Source organism: Typopeltis vanoorti, chromosome 17 (genome assembly GCF_054136105.1).
Source record: "Typopeltis vanoorti isolate ZY-2024b chromosome 17, IOZ_Tvanoo_1.0, whole genome shotgun sequence".
In the NCBI taxonomy this organism is placed as follows: Eukaryota; Metazoa; Arthropoda; class Arachnida; order Uropygi; family Thelyphonidae; genus Typopeltis; species Typopeltis vanoorti.
In genome coordinates, this window is record NC_143565.1 from 51,207,329 (window position 1) to 51,231,152 (window position 23,824).

General features: G+C 38.0%; 1 protein-coding gene across 1 annotated transcript in view; it reads left to right on the top strand.

Annotated features, from left to right (window-relative positions):
- LOC150097385 (unc-112-related protein-like) overlaps positions 1 to 23,824 on the top strand; it is a 242,219-nt gene that overhangs the window by 201,202 nt on the left and 17,193 nt on the right. The window contains exon 11 of the mRNA XM_090407312.1: positions 4,827 to 5,042. Coding sequence (XP_090263438.1) covers positions 4,827 to 5,042 — 216 coding nt within the window. The remainder of the gene's footprint in view (positions 1 to 4,826; positions 5,043 to 23,824) is intronic.

The window sequence follows — 23,824 nt, forward strand, 5'->3', positions numbered from 1 at the left end:
ACATTGATTGATTCTGCCAGTGAGGCATGTGGTGAGGTTGTCTGCAAGAATAGAAAAATCAGAAATTCCTGTTGGACACAGGAAGTTAAAGAGGCAGTGAAGGAAAAGAAGAAAGCATATCCAAAGATCCTGGCAAATAAGTCAGCTTGTGCTCTTGGAGAATACAGAAACAAATGTAAGAAAGCTAAACACTGTGTAAATAGCTAAACAAAAGTCATGAGAAGACTTTGGTAAGAACATAGAAAATAAATATCAAGAAGGTGGCAAGATATTCTGGAGGTTGTTGAAGAAGCTTAGAAATGAAGGAAAGAGTGCTGTAAAAGGAATTAGAGATGATAAAGGTGATATGAAAACTGGAGAAAAAGAAATCCTTGAAGTATGGAGTAATTACTTCGAAAAATTGCTAAATGAAACTAGCAGTGATGACAGCACAGTGATAAAAAAAAAAACACTGTCCAGGCATGCAATCAGGAATGCATATCCATACTTGAAGTAGAAAAAGCCATCAAAAGTCTGATATGTGGAAAGGCAGCTGGAGTAGATGATATTAGACCAGAAATGCTCAAGTATGGAGGTATAAAGTATAAAAGTTTTACAGTGGCTACACTGCATAGTTCAGAGGGCCTGCACAGAAGGACGAATTTCCGATGATTGGAGTACAGCTCTCATAGTACCCATTTCTAAAAAGGGAAATAAAACTGATTGTGAGAATTACAGAGGTATTTCTCTACTGAGTGTTCCTGGTAAGATTTATGGCAGTATACTTGAGAAACGGTTGAGAAGGATTGTGGAAGAGAAGCTTGGTGAGGAACAAGCTTGATTCAGGACAAATAGAGGCTGTCAGAATCAGATCTTCACTTTACGACAAATAGTGGAGAAATTAGGTAATATAACAAAGATCTGTATTTAAGTTTTGTAGATCTGTAAAAAGCACATGACAAGGTGCCAAGAGAGAAACTATTCAAAACGCTACAGTTGTATGGTGTCAGTGGATCTTTATATCAAGCAATACTTAGTCTTTATTTGAGTTGTCAGTCAGCAGTTAGAATTGAAGGTAGTACAGGGAGATGGTTTAATGTTAAATCTGGTGTCAGACAAGGATGTACATTATCACCTCTGTTATTCATTATCTATATGGATCACGTTATGAAGGAAAGTGATATTAAACATGATATCAAAATTGGAGATGTTAATGTCAGCCCTTTGCTTTATGCGGATGATGTTATACTTCTAAATAAATCTGCTAGAAGTCTGCAAGATTCCCTGACTCAATTGAATAACTGTTGTGATAGATATGGTATGAAGATCAGCAATAACAAGACAAAGATAATGAAAATAGGCAGAAGCATTGAAAATATCAGCTGCATTGTGAATGCAACCTATATAACAAAAAAAAACATTTCAGCTACTTGCCACAATTTTTAGTGAAAATGGTAAATTAAATATGGAATATTTAATTTACCATCTTCACCTACCATAAAGATGAAACAGATATGAGAGTCCTGAGAAAGATTAAGGGCGTGAACAGATGGCATCAATGGCAATATCATATTAAAAATGAGGATATTAGGAAAGAACTTGACATTGTCAGCATCCAGGAATGCATTAGCAGAGCTAATCTCAGGTGGTATGGTCACTTAAAACAGAATGGGCGAGGAAAGATTAGCCAAAGAAGTGTTCTCTGCCAGGAAAAAGACCCAGAGGAAGACCAAGATATAGGTGGATTGATATGGTAAAAAAGTGCCTTAGAAGATAGATATATAAATATAAGATCTGACAGTGTTGTAGCTTTGACAGGTAACAGATTGATTTGGCAGAAAATTGTAGGTAGGAAGTTGATAATGATGTAAATTTTTGATATAGTACTATCATATACTGTACACCCCTTGAGGGTAAATGTCAGGAATTTGATGATGATGAAGAGCACATAGTAAAAGTTGCAAATAAAGCTCAGAGGATAATTGCAATGTTGAAGTGAACACCTTGATTGTTTGCACAGATTTGGTCTTCCAGATTCCTGGGGGATAAAGAAGCTGTGGAAAGGGTGCAAAGAAGAGTCACAAAGATTATATCTGGATTATAAGATTTAGATTATGAGCACAGATTGCGAGTATGTGGATTACAGACTGGTTAACAGGAGAAAGAGGGACGATATGATTGAAGTCTGTAAACTTTTGAAGTTTACATAGGTTGTATAGGATATCATCTGATGAAATTCTTCGTTATATGGAAGGTGGGGAGAGAACACGGGGGGGGGGGGGGGGGGGGGGGCATCCATGGAAGTTAAGTTTGTTCACAGTCAAGAAAAGGGTAAGAGCTAGGTTTTTCTTCCAGAGAGCAGTGAGTGAGTGGAATAATTTGCCCTTAGGAGTAGTGAGTGCATCTAGTGTGAATGAATTTAAGGGAAGGTATGACAGCTGGTTTGGGTGATTTATAGCCTCCCTCGAGTTCCTTGACTCCTTGGAGGTTTCAGATAATAATAATAATCATTTTCAACTAAATTGACATAAAAGATGAAGAGATAGAACAATTACAACAGTTTGCTTTAACCTTAGATTCTCAATGATAACAATTTTTAAAGATGCAAATATGTGAGGGTGTTTTAAAAATAGAAATGTGCATGCAATATTTTGTCTCCTAAATCTCAATCATTGGATAAAAAATAAACCATGTTGATTCAGTTATTAGAAATTATTCATATACACGACCGTGTAGGTCAGTGGACTAGAGGAACTTTGTTTAAGCCTTTCTTTAACTGGTTCCCTGAGTTAGTCGTTCTTTGGCATGGAAAAGTGATATATATATATACAGGGTGTTCGGGATAATTTTTGACATATTTATAATTAATTATATTTTTCCGTAAGTTACATGTATTAACACACACTTCTCTTCATTTAAAAGTTTGGACCCTTCTTCATTCATATACAAGATGTCAGAAAGGATGGATAGCTGGAACCCACCTGAATCATGGAAGAGAATAACTTGTATCATGATGATTCGTGCCCGCCATTAAAATAAGGATATTACGACTGCTGCCCAATGCTCCCTGAATACAGTAAAAACAATCAGGCATGAACTAGAGACTTGCAATGGTGACTACGAGGATGTAGCAAGAAGAAAGATCCCTAGCAGACGATCTGATTGCGTTCGTACAGCAGAATTCCTCGCAAATCTGCAGGAACAGGTGTTGAAGAACCCTGGCATTGGAATTCGGGCTTTGTTCGTGGAGTTGCTAACTGTAGTCAAGCCCTGGATAACAAGGGTAGCCAATGGTAGGCCGTATGTATGGCAGCAGGATTCGGCCCCTTGCCACACCTCTGGGAAAAGTCAAAAATGGTTGTCTGAAAATTTCTACGACTTCACCAGTCCAAATGTTTGGCCTCCAAACTCCCCAGACCTTAACCCCATGGATTATTTTGTATGGGGCGCAGTTGAAAAAGACACCAATCGCACTTCCAGTAATACAAAAGCCCAGTTAATGGATAAAATTAAAACAGTTTTTGCGGCCCTTCCCAGGGAGACTGTAGCATCAGCTTGTTCGAGGTTCCGAAGCAGAATTGAAGCTGTGATCGATGCTAATGGTGGTTATTTTGAGTAAATCTTGTTGATAGTATTGTAATTAACTCTGCCTGTAATGTTTTTTTGTCAATTCATTAAATTTAATAGATACAAAGAAGATTTTCTTTTTCCTTACGAAACTGTCAAATTTATCCCGAACACCCTGTGTATATATATATATTCTGAACATTCATTTTTACTTGGTAGAAAATATAAATTATTTTATAATATTTTTTATTTCATACCATCTTGCGATTAATTTGGAAGGGAAGTGTTTTCAAATAAAAGCCAGTTGAGTTATCTCACATGAAAGTTGTGGGATTTTTCCTATTTAAATTGTAGCTATTTCTTGCTGTAAAGTAAGTTTTTTTTGTCTCACAAGGCATCAAGAAAATTGGCTGTAGAATCCACACTACTATTTCAGGTAGTAACATTATCCTGTTAAGGTTAGGGACCATGAGATTGCAGCACATCTTTGCCAGTTTCTTCATTGGTTGCTGCTTATGATTAGTGATAGTCTTGGGCCAGCTGTCCCTGATTGGCAACTAGTGGAGATTGAATTCCCCATTCGGTTTCTTAAAGTTAGATAGGGCTAAAAGGCCTTCGACTACTCTCTATAAGGGAATAAATGACATTCGCTGTTGTTTTTTTTTAATGATTGCTTTTCTTCTGTTGTTTGACATCTCATACTTCCAGAATAGAAGATTTTTATCATTCGTAAAAGGAGGGATTCATAAGGTAGGTTTTACAAGAGAAACATTTGAATCAAATGATTGAAAAATAAAAGTGATATTTCATTCTTTTTTTTTTTTTATTTCATATCACATTTTCCATTTTGAGTTGTCTCACATGAAAGTGGTATGATTTTTCCAATTGTAATCATAGATATTTCATGCTGTAAAACGTGCACACTGGGTAGAAATCATATGCGATTCAAGACATAACATATTCATCTCATTATCTTAATTGTTTGGTATGATGTTAACAATTCAACCAAGAATCCATCTTCTTTAACCACTCATTTGGCCATGATGAATGAAATATCAAACTTCTTAAACTTCAATAGGTGCATGTTATGCACCTCAATGGTATGACAAGTGCACATTCTACATCCATCTTTTGCATGACAAATCAACAAATAACTGGTAAGATGGTTAATATGTTCATTTTTTGTGTAGAAACAATTTAAGAAATATATTTTTTAAAAAAAAACTTATTTGTGTATTAAATTTTAAGAAAATAAAATCCCTTGGAAATCTTTTATTCAGGAAGAACAGTATGCTAAATGGATGTCTGCTTGCCGTTTAGCATCTAAAGGTAAAACTATGGCAGATAGTTCATATGATGCTGAGGTAAAATCTATAATGGATTTTCTTAACATGCAACGACCTGCTCCTGCTCCAGCCCTTAATCCTTCCAAAGTGGAAATTATTCCTGAAGACTATATTGCCCCAAGATTCCTGAAAAAATTAAAAGGAAAACAGGTATGAATTGAAAGATCAATAAAGCATTCTTTTTTTTCAAAATTTTTGCATCTTCATGTTGATAGGAAGTGTGATAATATCTATATACTACGGGGGGGGATTTAGCGCCTGGAGCGCCAAATCCCCCGAGTTCCGGGTTGGTAAGCTGGAGACAAAAAAAAAAATGTTTCAGATTGGATGGTGTTGAGGCTAGCTGGTGAAAGGACGTACTGTCGGAGAGCTCCTGAAAGATTTGTGATTTTTGTTGATTTATTAATATTTTGTTAGATTTAATTGTGTAATTTTAGGATATTATTGTAGTTTTATTAGTGTAGTTAGTGTACTAAAGTGTTTTATAACATAATCTATGTCGGGAAGTCGCAGCTAGAGGGATTTGTAGTATGTAGTGTTCGTGAAAGCTCCAGATAAGGTAAGCATTATTTTCAGTTATCATTGATAAATTTAGTTTAATATTGCGTAGTTTTGTTTGCCTTGCGTATCTTAGTGCATCTGTTTGTGTGTTTTTGGTATTTATAATTTGATAAAATACTTTACTAGTAAGTATGGCACCAGTACGAAGGAAAATGGCGGCCAGTGGTGATGGTTCACCATCTTCTTTCAAGAACGGTAATGTAAAAGAGATGATTCACTGTACTATTTGCGAAATGTACGCTTTGCAGAGTGTGGTTAGATGATAATAAAGGAGAGAATGTGTGTAGAAAATGTAGGGAGAATGAGGAATTGAAGTGTATTTCGGTTCGTGAGTGTGATATTTTTGTCAAACTTCAGAATGAAGAAAATAGGGATATGACAAGAAACGGCGAGGTTGTACCATAGAATTGTGAGAGTGTGAATGATAGTATTAATGGTTTCACAGAGAATAAAAAAGATGAGATAGATGCAGTGAGTGAGATCGCGTTGTTGAATGGTGCGATACAAAGGGCAAAACAGCAGCTAGAGCATATGAGCAAAAGTCGACTGAATAATAAAAAGTATGACAGGAAAAATAGGTGTATGAGTGTGAACATGAACAAAAATGAAGGATAGAGTGCTGTATGGAGACTCATTAGCACGAGGTGTGTTAGTAGAGGATTTGACAAAATCGTACCAACCTGGTGCGACCATAAAGAATGTAACTGAGTCTATTAGAGAGCAAAAGGAAAGGGTGAAAAAAATAATTGTTGTGGCAGGTACGAATGATTTGAAAGGAGATAAAATGGAAATGATAGAAGACCTGAATGAATTGTTTGAGGTAGCAAAAGAAAAGAGTGAGAGAGTTTAGAATAATCAGTCTTTTGCCACGGTATGACAGTGAAATGTTTAAAAGGAGGGCCATAATTGCGAATGACTTTATGCGTGGGTTATGTATGACAAGTGGTGTGGAATTTGTGGATGTGTAGAGTGAGTTCGATGGGCGAAAGGATCTATATAAGATGGATGGCTTGCATTTGAATGGTTACAGTGTAAGGAGACTTGAGAAAGTGTTGCTGAATGTAATGGATGTGCAAATTCATGGAAACTAGATTTATTAAGGGGGGGTAGAGTTGAATGTATGAATGAATATAATATGTCCGAGCGAATAAGGACAACAAATTAGAGTGGGATAGTTAATATAAGGCATCAAGGTAGGGTTGGGGCTAATGGGGGGGGGGTCTTAAATTCATGTACACTAATGCTAGGAGTAATAGGAACAAGAAGGAAGACTTTTTGGCCATGGTTGGCACTTCCAGACCACAGGTTATTGGTATTAGTGAATCATGGCTGACTGTAAATGATATAGCTAGTGGGATTGAATGTGATGGGTATAGTGTGTTCAGGAATGACAGGGAGAATAAAATGGGAGGAGTATTGTTCACGATAGCTGATGAGCTATAGCCAAGAATAATAGAAGTTGAATTGCAGGATAGAGAAAAGAGCACATTTGAGGCCATTTGGTGTGAGATTGTGGCTAGCAGAACTAAATATACAATTGGGTGCTACTATAGAGCAGGTGATGGAAAAGATGGTGGTGGTGACAGTATGCACAAGCAAATAGAAGAAATGAGTGGAAGGAGGGTAATTATTATGGGAGATTTCAACTATGGTTGCATTGATTGGAGTGAGGAGAGGACACACGGGAGGAAGGAATTGGATTTTATGCGGTTATTAAGGAATAACTCTCTGCAACAGCATGTAATTGAAAATACCAGGGGTCAGAGAGTGCTTGACCTAGTAATTACATCTGAGGATTTGGCTGTAACAAATATGACAACGTTGCCACCAGTCGGTGAGAGTGATCATAGGGTCTTGACTTGGGAGGTGGCTAAAGGTGTGGAATTTTCAATTAAGACAGGGTACATGTGGAATTATCGGGCTGGCAAGTATGACAAGCTTAGGAGTTTGATAGGTTCAGTGCCATGGCATGTACAACTGCAAGGACTAGAAGTTGATAGTGCATGGGAGGCAGTTAAGACGTGTTTGCATGAAGCAATGGCTGACTGTATACCTAGAGTCCAAATAATAAATCAAGTAGGGGTTAAATGGATGAATAACACCATTAAGCTTGAGCTGCAAAAAAAGAAACAACTATGGAGGGAATTTAAGGAGAAAGGTGACAGGCAGGCACATGAACGCTATAAAGCGCAGGCCAGAAGGGTAACGAGTGTGGTAAGAAAAGCAAAAAAGGATTACGAAAGAACATTGGCCATGCAGGCTAAAGAGAATCATAAACAGTTTTTTAGATATGTAGCAAGTAAAAAAAAAAATGTACATGTCAGAATGATTTTAAAGAATGCCGATGGTAGGGAGGTAACTGAATCAGTTGATATAGTCGAGTTACTGAGTGAGCACTTTGCAAGTATATATCATCCAGGTGGTGACATTGCAGAAACGAATAAACCAGTAGATTATACGGGAATTGTATTGAATGAAGTGCAGGTGAGTAGTCTATTGCATAACCTCAATGTCAATACATCCGTGGAATTGGATGGTATACCAGCTCGTGTCATACGAGAAGCAGCTAAAGAATTGTCAGTACCCTTGACCATTTTCTTTAATTTGAGTCTTGGGTCTAGGTTAGTCCCGAGGGGGGGTGGAAAGAGGGGAAAATAGTTTCACTGCATAAAGGTGGTTCCAAGACTGCTGCTGTTGTAAATTACCGACCGATTAGCATATCAGGAATCATTGTCAATGTCTTAGAGAAATTAGTCAAGAAAAGAATACAGGATTGGATAGATGAAAATGGGATATTGTATGGGGGACAACATGGTTTTGTGAAGGGTAGATCATGCCTCAGTAACTTGCTCACGTTTTATAACATTGACGGCTGAACTGGATATGGGTAATGGGTTTACAGTGATACTTCTGGACCTTGCCAAGGCCTTTGACAGGATACCACATGGAACTCTAATCAGTAAACTGGAGCAGATGGGGATAGATATAGGGTTGGTGAGATGGATAGGAGGGTGGTTGAAGGAGAGATACCAGAGAGTGGTTTATGCAGGAGTGGAGTCTAAAAGATGGCTTGTGACTAGTGGTGTGCTGCAGGGCTCTGTTCTTGGACCACTGCTTTTCAATTTTTCATCAATGATTTGGAAATCATTGATGAAAAATTTTCATCAATTTCCAAAGGAAATTTCCAAAGGAAAGGTTTGAGAGGAAGTGTTCACTTGTTTGCTGATGACGCAAAGTTGGGTAGAGCAATTGTGGGTGCACAGGATGTCAAAATTTTACAGGATGATTTGGATAGTTTGGAGGACTGGGCTAGGAAAAATGGATGTCAATTTAATGTGCAAAGTGTAAGGTTATGCACTTTGGGGTGAAAATAATAGCAGCAGTATATCGCATTGGTGGAACCATACTCGAGGAGATTGATGACGCCAGGGATTTGGGAGTGTTGGTGGATAGGGAATTGAAGTTTAGGGGGCATATTGCAAAAGTGACTAAATCAGCTCATCAAATCATTTGGCTTCTGAAAAATACTTAAACATGCAGAGACAAACAAGTTGTTGTTCCTCTGTATCGAGCCTTGATAAGACCCCATCTGGACTACTGTGCCCAGTTATGGGCACTAGGGTTTCTTCGTGATGGGGAGGAAGTGGAGAGGATTCAGAGATGAGTCACCAAGATGATAGTAGGTCTGTGGAATGAACCTTATGAGAATAGGTTGAAGATTTGTGGGTTGCAAAAATTGGTCGATAGGCGGAAAAGGGGTGATATGATTGAGACATTCAAATTCCTGAAGGGTTTCTATAAGATTATTCTTGTTGAGAGGCTTATACGCTGGTTGGACATAATAACTAATATTTAAGGAATTGACAGCGTATACTGGAAATATAGATTAAATAAACTTTAATATACACTTTCCGATATTTCGGCGAACGTTACGTTGCCATCTTCTTGGGAACTTATTAAAAAGACACGTGCACACAAGTACTAATACAACAAATGAGACTGAGGCTAGGACGCTAGCGTTTTCCTAAAGTCCTGATGGTGCCCCCTGGCGGGCTATATTGGTAGTTCTTGGCTTTTGGGCTGAAGTTCTTTTGATAAAAGTTTCCCAAATTTGGGGCAGTTTCATGCATCCAAATTTGTTGAGGTTTGGCATGTTCCTAAGGGCCGAGGCTGATTCCATGAATAGTATTTCATACTTGAACTTGCTGCGGTGTATTACTGTGGCTTTCTTCCATCTTATTCTGTGGCGAGTATCCAGAGCGTGGTCTGCAAGCCCAGAGTGGCTGTACTGGTGAAATCGGATGTAATCCTTGTGTTCTGAGATTCTGATATTTGCTGTCCTGCCTGTTTGGCCAAAGTAGGACAGTTTACAGCTGCAAGGGACCTGGTATACACCAGGTAGGTCTAGGGGAAGTGGTTGGTCTTTGGTGGAGCAGATAAGGGATGCCAGTTTTCTATGTGGTCTGTAACAAGTGGTCAAGTCATGTTTTTTTAAGATTTTATTGATTTTTTCTGAGGTGCCTCTGATGTAGGGAATAGTGATGGATTTAGAGTAATCTTTTTTGTGAAGGGAAGGGGGTGGTGGGTTGTGGATAACTGGGTTAAGTATTTTTTGGATTTTTTGGAGGGGTTAGCCGTTGGCTGAGAAAGTGTCACGGATGTGATTTAGTTCAGTGGTTAAGGCTTGATTATTAGAACAGATTATTTTTGCCCTGTTGAATAATGTTTTAATAACTCCATATTGTTGTGAGGGGGGGGGGGGATTGTTGGTGAATGTATCTGCCTGTATGGGTGGGTTTTCTATAAACTGAGAAAACCAAGGTTCCATCAGGTTGGCGGGTGACTAGTGTGTCTAGGAAGGGGAGGTTATTGTTTTCCTTTTTTTCCAGGGTGAATTTGATTCTAGGGTGTTGGTTGTTCAAGTGTGTTAGGAAGGAGAGGAGTGAATCCGGGCCATGTGGCCAAATAGCGAAAACATCATCAACATAGCGAAGCCATATGGTAGGTTTTTGTGGGGCTGAGTTTAAGGCTTTCTCTTCAAACATCTCCATGAAGAAGTTGGCCAAGGGTGGGGAAAGTGGTGAACCCATGGCTGTCCCCTCTATCTGTTTGTAGAATTTTTCCTGCCAAACGAAATAGCCTGAGTTCATTGTAAACTGAAATAGGGCTGAGATATCGGGAGGAAATTTAGCTTGGATTAGCTCTAAGGTTTCTTTGAGAGGGACATTCGTGAATAGGGAGGAGACATCAGAACTGACCATTATGTCATTGTGTTGGAGTGTAAGGTTTTCTATACTGGCTTTGAAGTGGGCTGCGTTTTTTATGTGTGATTGGTGTATTGCCAGTATAGTGTGAGAGCGCTTTGGCTAAATGCTTGGCTAGTTTGTAAGTGGGGGAATCAATGCCATCCACTATGGGACGTAATGGCAAATTTTCTTTGTGTATTTTTGGGAGCCCATATATGCGGGGGGGTCTAGAGTTATAGGGTTTTAGTCTGTTATTAATCTCCACAGGCCAAGAAGTGACCTTCTTAAGGAGCCTATGGAGTTTTCTAATTTGTGAGTTGGTGGGATTGTAATTAATGGGGAGGTAAGTGGAACGATCTAATAATAAAGCTTTGAGCTTACCTGTGTAATCTTTAAGATTAAGTACCACAGTGGCGTTTCCCTTATCCGCTTTGGTGATCACTATATTTTTGTTTCTTTTCAATTCTTGTAGTGCCTTGTATTCACTACTGGATATGTTGGATTTTGGAGGTTTTGCTTTGTTGAGAACACAGGCTACATCCAATCTGATATCGTTGGCGATGTGGTTGGGCAGTTGGCGAATCCTGCGTTCAATTTGAATCATTAATTCCTCGGCCGGTAATTTCCTAGGAGCAATGGCGAAGTTGTGACCACGTGACAGAGCGTGGAGTGCTTCTGGCTTTAAGGTAGCTGACGATAGGTTAACCACAGTGTTGGTTTGTAGTTTGGGCGCCGAGTTCTTTGTTAATTTATCAAACTTGTTGATATGTCGGCTTCGTACTCGTTCAAATTCTTTTTTAGCTGCCGTACACGAGACGTCATGTAGTACCGACCAAAGCTCGTGATTCAGCGTATGTGAAAGCTCGTTTTCCAGCGTTGTTATAGCGATGTTTATATCGGCTAGGGAACCGCGTGTAGCGGTAATTTGCTCCCGAAGTAATGCCTGGCTAGCGCGGTTGTAAACTGCAGCTGTAAACTGTCCTACTTTGGCCAAACAGGCAGGACAGCAAATATCAGAATCTCAGAACACAAGGATTACATCCGATTTCACCAGTACAGCCACTCTGGGCTTGCAGACCACGCTCTGGATACTCGCCACAGAATAAGATGGAAGAAAGCCACAGTAATACACCGCAGCAAGCTCAAGTATGAAAGACTATTCATGAATCAGCCTCGGCCCTTAGGAACATGCCAGACCTCAACAAATTTGGATGCATGAAACTGCCCCAAATTTGGGAAACTTTTATCAAAAGAACTTCAGCCCAAAGGCCAAGAACTACCAATATAGCCCGCCAGGGGGCACCATCAGGACTTTAGGAAAACGCTAGCGTCCTAGCCTCAGTCTCATTTGTTGTATTAGTACTTGTGTGCACGTGTCTTTTTAATAAGTTCCCAAGAAGATGGCAACGTAACGTTCGCCGAAATATCGGAAAGTGTATATTAAAGTTTATTTAATCTATATTTCCAGTATACGCTGTCAATTCTTTAAATATTAGTTATTATGTCCAACCAGCGTGTAAGCCTCTCAACAAGAATAATGATCATCCACGGAGATCTCTTCGCACGCAAGGCCCGCCATTACGGCAAACTGAGGCTGAAATTATCCAGACAACTTAACCGTCTGGCATTCCTAAAATGCTGCCAGGATAATCATGTCATCCCGAACTGTGTTAAATTCAAACACCGCTTCATCTCACAGAAAGCTCTCCGTATTTACAACCGCGCTAGCCAGGCATTACTTCGGGAGCAAATTACCACTACACGCGGTTCCCTAGCCGATATAAACATCGCTATAACAACGCTGGAAAACGAGCTTTCACATACGCTGAATCACGAGCTTTGGTCGGTACTACATGACGTCTCGTGTACGGCAGCTAAAAAAGAATTTGAACGAGTACGAAGCCGACTTATCAACAAGTTTGATAAATTAACAAAGAACTCGGCGCCCAAACTACAAACCAACACTGTGGTTAACCTATCGTCAGCTACCTTAAAGCCAGAAGCACTCCACGCTCTGTCACGTGGTCACAACTTCGCCATTGCTCCTAGGAAATTACCGGCCGAGGAATTAATGATTCAAATTGAACGCGGGATTCGCCAACTGCCCAACCACATCGCCAACGATATCAGATTGGATGTAGCCTGTGTTCTCAACAAAGCAAAACCTCCAAAATCCAACATATCCAGTAGTGAATACAAGGCACTACAAGAATTGAAAAGAAACAAAAATATAGTGATCACCAAAGCGGATAAGGGAAACGTCACTGTGGTACTTAATCTTAAAGATTACACAGGTAAGCTCAAAGCTTTATTATTAGATCGTTCCACTTACCTCCCCATTAATTACAATCCCACCAACTCACAAATTAGAAAACTCCATAGGCTCCTTAAGAAGGTCACTTCTTGGCCTGTGGAGATTACTAACAGACTAAAACCCTATAACTCTAGACCCCCCCGCATATATGGGCTCCCAAAAATACACAAAGAAAATGTGCCATTACGTCCCATAGTGGATGGCATTGATTCCCCCACTTACAAACTAGCCAAGCATTTAGCCAAAGCGCTCTCACACTATACTGGCAATACACCATCACACATAAAAAACACAGCCCACTTCAAAGCCAGTATAGGAAACCTTACACTCCAACACAATGACATAATGGTCAGTTTTGATGTCTCCTCCCTATTCACGAATGTCCCTCTCAAAGAAACCTTAGAGCTAATCCAAGCTAAATTTCCTCCCGATATCTCAGCCCTATTTCAGTTTACAATGAACTCAGGCTATTTCGTTTGGCAGGAAAAATTCTACAAACAGATAGAGGGGACAGCCATGGGTTCACCACTTTCCCCACCCTTGGCCAACTTCTTCATGGAGATGTTTGAAGAGAAAGCCTTAAACTCAGCCCCACAAAAACCTACCATATGGCTTCGCTATGTTGATGATGTTTTCGCTATTTGGCCACATGGCCCGGATTCACTCCTCTCCTTCCTAACACACTTGAACAACCAACACCCTAGAATCAAATTCACCCTGGAAAAAGAGGAAAACAATAACCTCCCCTTCCTAGACACACTAGTCACCCGCCATCCTGATGGAACCTTGGTTTTCTCAGTTTATAGAAAACCCACCCATACAGGCAGATACATTCACCAACAATCCCATCACCCCCCCTCACAACAATATGGAGTTATTAAAACATTATTCAACAGGGCAAAAATAATCTGTTCTAATAATCAAGCCCTAACCACTGAACTAAATCACATCCGTGACACTTTCTCAGCCAACGGCTACCCCCTCCAAAAAATCCAAAAAATACTTAACCCAGTTATTCACAACCCACCACCCCCTTCCCTTCACAAAAAAGATTACTCTAAATCCATCACTATTCCCTACATCAGAGGCACCTCAGAAAAAATCAATAAAATCTTAAAAAAACATGACTTGACCACTTGTTACAGACCACATAGAAAACTGGCATCCCTTATCCGCTCCACCAAAGACCAACCACTTCCCCTAGACCTACCTGGTGTATACCAGGTCCCTTGCAGCTGTAAACTGTCCTACTTTGGCCAAACAGGCAGGACAGCAAATATCAGAATCTCAGAACACAAGGATTACATCCGATTTCACCAGTACAGCCACTCTGGGCTTGCAGACCACGCTCTGGATACTCGCCACAGAATAAGATGGAAGAAAGCCACAGTAATACACCGCAGCAAGTTCAAGTATGAAAGACTATTCATGGAATCAGCCTCGGCCCTTAGGAACATGCCAAACCTCAACAAATTTGGATGCATGAAACTGCCCCAAATTTGGGAAACTTTTATCAAAAGAACTTCAGCCCAAAGGCCAAGAACTACCAATATAGCCCGCCAGGGGGCACCATCAGGACTTTAGGAAAACGCTAGCGTCCTAGCCTCAGTCTCATTTGTTGTATTAGTACTTGTGTGCACGTGTCTTTTTAATAAGTTCCCAAGATGGCAACGTAACGTTCGCCGAAATATCGGAAAGTGTATATTAAAGTTTATTTAATCTATATTTCCAGTATACGCTGTCAATTCCTTAAATATTAGTTATTCTATAAGATTAATCCAGATATTTTTGAGAATAGGACTGGTGGTGGGAGGACTAGGGGCCATGCATGGAAGCTAGGCAAGAATGTGGTCAACAAGGGTGTTAGAGCTAGGTTTTTTACTTGGAGAGTGGTGAATGAATGGAATAAGCTTCCAGAGCTGTTGTGGGTGCTACGACCGTGAATGAGTTCAAGGCAAGGTATGATAGATACTGTGTCAATGTCGAATAGTTGTTCTTGACATGATGTTAGGGCCTCCCTCGATGAGTCTGTCGACTCCTTGGAGTTGCCTGGAACAATAATAACAATAATAATAATAACAATCTTTTTACATATATATAGTAAATATATATGCTGCTCAAAACAATTAGGGAATATTTTGGTTTTCTTGTAAATTATAAAGTTATGAAAATAATTTACAAATGTAACACATCTATTTTAAAATATTCTTAATATACAATAATGTAGAACATGTAACTGCGTACAAAATCATGTTAAGACTTGTCAAAACGTGTCTTAGCCGTTTTGCATGTGGGGATGTAAAACCATGGCTTGTTGCACTCACTTCCACAATGCATAATTATCACTTCAATTGTAAACTTGTATCACCTGCCACCTATTATTTTGTTAAAAATGGCAGAGCAACACGATATCACGGAATCCATGGCTTGGAGAGCCATTAGTTAATTAGAAGCTGGAAAAATGCAGCAAGTTGTCGCTCAACCTTATCGTGTATTTCAAAGCATAATTTCGCGACTTTGGAATCACTTTCTGGGCATGGGAAATGTTCGAAATTGTCTTCGTGCCATAGGTTTATATGCTCGAAGACCAGTGGTTTGTATTACACTTACTGCAAATCACAAACGAGCCCGAAGAATTTGTGCACAGACACACCGCAATTGGACAGATGAGGATTGGGCTTGTGTAATTTTTAGTTGCAGTCTAAATTTAAACAAAAAAGTGGAACAAGAAATAATCCACAGTTTGTTCGTGAAAGACCCCAGCATCAAGGTGGGAGTTTGATGGTATGGGCTGGAATAAGTATAGGTGGCTATACTGATCTCTATTTTATCAGAAACGGTTCCTTATGTAAAATCTTTTAAGACAGAAATTTTAAATTAAATTCTTTCTATGGTGATGATTTTACTTAGGAATTTAAATTAGATTGATTTGCTTGTAATTTTTGTAAGAATCCGTCTGTAGAATAGAATTTTACGTTGTTTGATAGAGTGTTGAGAGTTTGAAGTGTTTTTTCTTATGGAAGGATATTTAAATATTATCTGTCATTTCTGATGGTGCAGTCGAAATAAAAAAGAAATTTTCAGAAATCAATATTGAAGAAATACTGTTGCTGTTATAACAAAGGAATTCAGTTCTAGCCCGAGGCAGATTCTCGAGTTATAAAATTATGTGTGCGTGATAACATAGTTACGGCCTTGAGAAAGGGGGGATTAAAGTTGAATGAAAGGATTAAATATAAGTGACAAAATCACAACGGATAAGACAAGTCGGTGTTATAACAAAGAATTAAGTTAAATAGCATTAGTAAAGGGCAAAATATTGAAGATATAATTTTGAATAAGTACAAAAATAAAATACAAATATGAATAATATATTTTTACAAAGGCACAGCCCATTTGATATAAATTTTAAAGTGGTGCAGTCGACAAGATTTAATTCAACAGTTTAATCACAAATTGTGAGCTAAAGTGAGCAAGTTTTGGTATCGAATCAGGCAGTTATAAATTAGAATTTTTTTTTGAATGTTAAATTTGAATGAATTCTTGAGAGTTAAACGAAAGGTGTATGAATCAATCTAGTAGTGCAACTGTGGATAACATTGAGTTTTTCCGAACAATAAATCCTCAACTTGTCATTCCACAATTTTCTGGGGAAGAAAATGATGACGTCTTAGCTCTTTTTAGCTTCGTCGAAGAACTGAGGAAAGTTGGAAGATGGACTAACTTCCAACTACTTATCTTGCTAAGGAGCAAACTGGTCGGAAAGGCCAAGAGCTTCTTGTATTCATCCCAATACTGAAGGATACCTTTAGAATACTCGAAGTTCAGGGAAACGTTGATTTCTCACTTCTCCAGAGTAAGAAGTCTAGGCCCAAATCTCTGGATATTACAGAGATGTGCTCAAGAGAAAAAAGGGAATGTGAAAAAATACTACAATAAGTTACTGACAATTGCCAACAGTCTTGGCGTCTCAAATAGAGGATAAACCTCAACTCAACTGGGCAGTGTTTCACCAGTTTAGGTTAGGGGTAAAGGAAGAATTAAAAGAGACCGCCTTTAAAAAAGAAAATCACAAATCTTGAGGAATTTCCTTACTGTGAAGGAGGAGGAAGAAATGCTTGGAGACATTCATCCCACTTCTACTAACAGTAAAATTAACGTAATAAAAAAGGTAAATGACTCGTTTTGTGAAAGCAAAAGTCAAAAGGACTCAAGCACTTGTAAGGGTAAGTCAAATAAGAATCAAAATGAAAGCAAGGGAGAAAGAGAAAAATCAGTCATCATTAGTCAAGTGACTGACAATGCAATGAACATCCCAAAGGAAGCAGGACTTACAAACATGGAGGAATTGTGTGATATAATAAGACAGGAGGTAGAAAGGCTACAAAAGCCTATGATAGACCGTCTTGATGCTGTTATGAAACAGCTGACGGCAATGACAGCCAAGACCTCTGAAATAACTCCACTTCAAACAGAAAGAAATAATGAGGTAAAAGACAGAAGGGAGCCTCTCAAATGCTTTAATTGCAATAAATATGGGCATTTGGCTTGCAACTGTTTCAGAACCAAGAGACCCTCCAACAGAAGTAATAGATATGAGTCAAATTTTGTACATACTCCTCATGGTTGTGTAAACAAACCATGGAGACGAGAGAACAAGAATCGAGACCACCCAAGGACGTCTAAAATGATCATACAAGGAAAGTGCAAGGATCGTCTTGTGACATATTATTTGATACTGGTTCCCAGGCCTCTGTCATAACTGGAGATTATTTTCAAGGAATAAAATCCAGGGTGTGGAGAGGCATCTGCAAGCTAAAGAAACCGATTAGATTATCGGGAATCTCAACACCAGAGATACATGCTACAAAGAAACTGAGAGTAAAAATATACTTATCTGAATTTAATTTGTGTGTGTGTGTGTGTGGCAAGAGTTATTGGTCCTCCCTAGGACATCTCAACCGAGCGTGCAGATTATTTTAGAAACTAACTTTCTGGAGAGGTACCAATTCGCTTGCGACTTTTCCAGAAACGAAATGTTCCTAATGGGAAATAGACAGAAAGGAAAAGGGAAAGGGAACTATGCTTTTAGGGATAGAGTTGAGAGATCACAAGAAGAGAGAATGCAAAATGAAAGTGATATTGGGCCGACTGAAAGAAGTAATGAAGAGTCTCGAAATAATCATACTGATCCTTCAATAGCTTCAACATCTGAAAGGAACAGTCAATCTGAGACCTACCACATATCAAGCGTAAAATTAGTTAATCATCAAGGCGAGACAGGAAAATAATTAGGGGAGGGTAATCAAAAGAAAATAGAAATAAACATTATTAAAGGCCTAAGAGATGCAGAAGTTCCTATAACAAATCAAGGTGGAACAGACACAGAAAACATGAAGTTGATGTACAATCCCAGCAGCAATTTAATTATGCCAACTTCCTTTGTTTTCTTTTCATGCTTAGCTATAAGTGGATTGTTAGGTTGGAATTTAGCTATTGCTACAATGGCTGCACACTTACTAGCTGATTGTGCTAGTTTTATGAGTGAATTTAATGGAGAAATAATTAGGTGCAAAACTTTAAAAATAGCAAGGAAAATAGGTATAATAATGAGAGTAGAGCAGAATTTAGGGTCACGAAAAAAAACTAAAGGGTAAGATAAAAATGTTGTAATCAGAATTCTCTCCAGAAAATATGCAGGCATGAGGTTTGAAAAAAATTTTTTTGGGGAGAGTAAGCCTATGTAAAATCTTGTATAGACAGAAATTTTAAATCAAATTCTTTCTATACTGATTTTACTTAGGAACTTAAATTAGATTGATTTGCATGTAATTTTTGTAAGAATCTGACTGTAGAATAGTTTTACATTGCTTGATAGAGTGTTGAGAGTTCGAAGTGTTTTTTCTTATGGAGGGATATTTAAATCTTATCTGTGATTTCTGATGGCGCAGTCAAAATAAAAAAGAAATTTTCAGAAATCAATATTGAAGAAATATGCTTGCTGTTATAATAAAGGAATTCGGCTCTAGTCTGAGGCAAATTCCGAGTTATAAAATTACATGCACGTGAATAACATAATAAATTTAGTTTAATCCTTTACCCAAGTGTAGCAAACAAAGTTAGCTTTGTTTGCCTACACTACAGAAGTAGTAAACTACTTCTGGGTCACTGATGAGACCTCAATAAAGGTCGAAACCGGTCTGGGTAGTGGCCCTACATGTTCACAAGGAGATGTGCTTTGCATTATGGGAGATACCGAGACAAAGAGTGATGAGAGCTTAGTCCACCTTTACTACGAGTTGCCTCAGTCCTGAAGATACTTCAGGCATAAACTTTGCCTACACTTTGGTAAAGGATTAAACTAAACTTATTATAGCCTAACCAAGTGGAAAATAAACTTCCAAGAATAACATAGTTACGGCCTTGAGAAAGGGGGGATTAAAGTTGAATGAAAGGATTAAATATAAGTGACAAAATCAAGCAACAGATAAGACAACTTGGCGTTACGACGAAGAATTAAGTTAAATAGCACAAGTAAAGGGCAAAATATTGAAGATGTAATTTTGAATAAGTACAAAAATAAAATACAAATAAGAATAATATATTTTTACAAAGGCACAGCCGATTTGATATAAATTTTACACTTAACAGCCCAACGGTATCACATTGAGATTTTAGAACCTATTGTTCATCTATATGCTGCTGCAGTTGGCCAAGAATTCATTTTTATAGATGACAATTCTCATCCACACCGTGCAAATTTGGTACAGGAGTGGTTTGAGGAAGAAGGTATTGAACGAATTGACTGGCCTCCATGTTCGTCGGATTGTAATCCAATCGAACATGCCTGGGATGCTTTAGGTAGGCACGTTTCTGCTCGACTGGTGCCGCCACGATCGCTTCAAGAGCTTGAAATTTCTCTCACAGAAGAGTGGGGAAATATCCCACGAGAACAGTTTGAATATCTTATCTGGTTCATGCAATCAAGATGTACCACTGTTTTGGCTGTTAATGGAGATCATATGCCCTATTAAAAATTAACAAAAGCGTTTTTGGCTATTCTTGTTAAAATTATTTCATGCTAAAATGTATAATTTGTTAAATTTGTAATAAATATCGATTATTTAAACAATATCTCATCATTTACACCCTATCCATAAGTAAGAAATATTTATTCATGTATAAAGTACCCAATAGTTATAATTATTTGCAGAAATTTATAATTATCCGACAGAAACTAAAATATCCCTAATTGTTTTGAGCAGTGTATATATATATATATATATATATATATATATATATATATATATATATATAATATCAATAGGGGAAGTGGAATTTTCTTTTGCTATCTGTGCTTGAAATGAAGAGTTACCAGTTGAGACATTAATTTTTTCAAAGCATGGATGTTACTACCAAAATTAGATTATTTTAATTATATATGTAGAATTAACACACAAAATATTTTAGAGCTGCAGTAAAAATCACTTAATTGCTGAAAAACATCCTTGTAATTGTACAGGAATGATGTTTGTATAGTATAATTTTTTACATTTATTTATTTATTTATTTTTTCATAAGAACTGCTGATTGACAACTTAAATATAGACTATGTATTGCTCTGTATAATGTTCCATTAACCCCGTATAATTATAGTGTTTTGAAAAGCTTTTCTCTGAGCACCTTGTCGTATGCCTTTTCCAGATCTACAAAACTTAAGTGCAGATCCTTGTCATATTCCTACGATTTCTCAACTATTTGTCTTAAAATGAAAATTTGATCTCGAGAACCTCTATTTGGCCTGAACCCAGCTTGTTCTTTAAGTTTCTCTTCCACAATTTTTCTCAACCTCTTTTCAAGTATGCTGGCATAAATCTTGCTTGGAACACTTAAGTAAAAAATTTCCTCTGTAATTCTTACATTCAGTTTTATTTCCTTTTTTTATAGATGGATACTATGAAAGCTCTACTCCAATCACTGGGAATTCGACCTTATGACCAGGCTCTCTGAATTATGCTGTGTAGCCACTACAAAACTTTTATACCTCCATACTTAAGCATTTCTAGTCGAATATAATCTATTCCAGCTGCCTTTCCACATTTCAAGTTTTTGACTATTTTTTCTACCTCAAGTATTGATATGAACTTTTTTTTGCATTTCTCTTGCAAATTTTCTAGTATGCTTGTGTCACTGCTTAGATCGTTCAATGGTCTGTCAAAGTAATTACTCCAGACATCTAGGATATCCTTATCTTCTACTTTCGTGTCACCTTTATCATCTTTGATTTCTTTTACAGTACTCTTTTCTCCATTTCTAAGCTTCTTCAATAGCCTCCGGACCATTTTGCCACCTTCATAATATTTATTTTCTATATTCTTACTGAAGTCTTTCCATGACTTTTGTTTAGCTACTTTTACACACAGCTTAGCTCTTTACATTTTTCTCTGTATTCTTTTAGGGTATCTGCCAACTTATTTGCTAGGAACTTTTGATATGCTTTCTTCTTTTCCCATCCTGCTTCTTTAACTTGTGTCCACCATGGTGCTCTTATTTTTCTATCTTTGCAGACAACTTCACCACATACCTCCCTAGTTGAATCAGTCAATATCTTCTTCAGAGTTTGCCACAAATACTCCAGGGTTAGATTCTTGTTTTCAGTTTGTTTCATTTTTTTTCTTCAATAATGTTTGTATAGTTGAGTCTACAATTTACTTGTAAAAGCTGCTCAAAACTTTCTTACATACTGTTCTTTTCGATGTTATATCCATTTTTATCCTACCTACTACTAAGTAATGTTCTCTTCCAATATCAAATCCTCTGTACACTTTGTATCCTGAATGAGCATGATGATATAACTATCAACAATTATGTAGTCAGTGAGGCTTTTCTTATTTCTTGTGTTCTTCTCTCCATGTGCACATCTTTATATTGAAACATAGTGTTAGTAATGACTGGTCCATGTCCTGAGGAAGTCCAGTAAATACTTAGCATTATTATTAGCATTGCCCTTTTTTCCCAAAATTTTCCTATATGCCTGGTGGGATTAATTTCCTACTCTGCTGTTCAGATCTCCAACAAAGAATTTTTTCTATTTTCTAATAACTCAAATTCCTCGACGTCTTTCTTGGAAGAACCTTCTGTGGAACCATAGGCAGAAATAAAATCTCATTGTCCATGCACCATTTTGAAGTTTGCCCACAAACTGCCAATCAAGAAGTTTATTTTTGATGTTTAATCTTTCTGTCTCTTGATCATTATTGCCTGAAAATAACATCCTGTACTTATTATTTTTTGTCTAAAGTTTATTTTTCACTTGGTTAGAGTATAATAAAATTAGTTTAATCCTTTATCCAAGTGTGAGCAAACAAAGTTTGCGCCTGAAAATATCTTCAGGACTGGGTTAAGGTGGTACAACACCAGGGCAACTCGTTGCAAAGGTGGAGCAAGCTACCAACACTCCTATCTCAGTATCTCCTATAATGCAAAACACATCTCCTTGCAGATATGTCTAATGTTATGCATTAAGGGAAGGACCACCACCCAGACTAGTTTCGACCTTTATTGAAGTCTCTTCAGTGGGAGCCAGGCCCAAGTAAAGATACCAGGCAGAAGCATTAGCAGGTCCTCTCTACCTATAGGAGTTGCCAAATGGTGTGCCACCCTTTTTTTAATAAATTACTCTGGATTTAAAGAAAGATGTTGAAAGTTTATTTTTCACTTGGTTAGAGTATAATAAAATTAGTTTAATCCTTTATCCAAGTGTGAGCAAACAAAGTTTGCGCCTGAAAGTATCTTCAGGACTGGGTTAAGGTGGTACAACACCAGGACAACTCGTTGCAAAGGTGGAGCAAGCTACCAACACTCCTATCTCAGTATCTCCTATAATGTAAAACACATCTCCTTGCGGATATGTCTAATGAAAGGTCGAAACTAGTCTGTGTAGTGGCCCTTCCCTTAATGCATAACATTAGACATATCCGCAAGGAGATGTGTTTTGCATTATAGGAGATACTGAGAGGAGTGTTGGCAGCTTGCTCCACCTTTGCAACGAGTTGCCCTGGTGTTGTACCACCTTAACCCAGTCCTGAAGATATTTTCAGGCGCAAACTTTGTTTGCTCACACTTGGATAAAGGATTAAACTAATTTTATTATATTTTTTTGTCTCAGTACTTATATCCATGTGGTACTTTTCCAATTCTTCTGCAAGTTCAATTTCCTTTCCATTAATACTCTTTATACTGATGGTTGCAGTCTTCAGTTCTTCTGATGTCAGGTTTATTCTTATACTAGATGTTGAGGTGGAGCTTGTTCCAGTAGCTGACTTTTCACTGTTTGCCCTGGTTCCTTGATGAAAACAGTAAGGGGCCTTGTTTAACCGGACAACGCCCCAGCTGGGACGAAATCTCATCATGTTGTACCATCATATGCTTTTGTGTGTTTTTAGCCAACGGAGAGTACAGTTTGGTCAGCTAAGTCCCAAATTGTCAGCCCACCTATCTTTGTTCAGTACCCAGTAGATACATACCAGCAGGGCACACTACATGAAGGTGAGGATTAGACATTGGGTCAGAAGCCCCAGTCAGTTCTTTTCTGACTGGGGCTTCTGCATTTCTGAAAGATGATGTGGAGGTCTCCTCTCAGTTGTTTGGCTTTTATCCTTAAGCGATCCCCGTTTGGAATTCAGCCTTCTGAATTATGCAATGTAGCCACTGCAAAAATTTTATTCCTACAAAGCTGAGCATTTTTGGTCAAATGTCAATTCCATATGCTTTCCACATTTAATGTTTTTGAAAGCTTTTTATACCTCAAA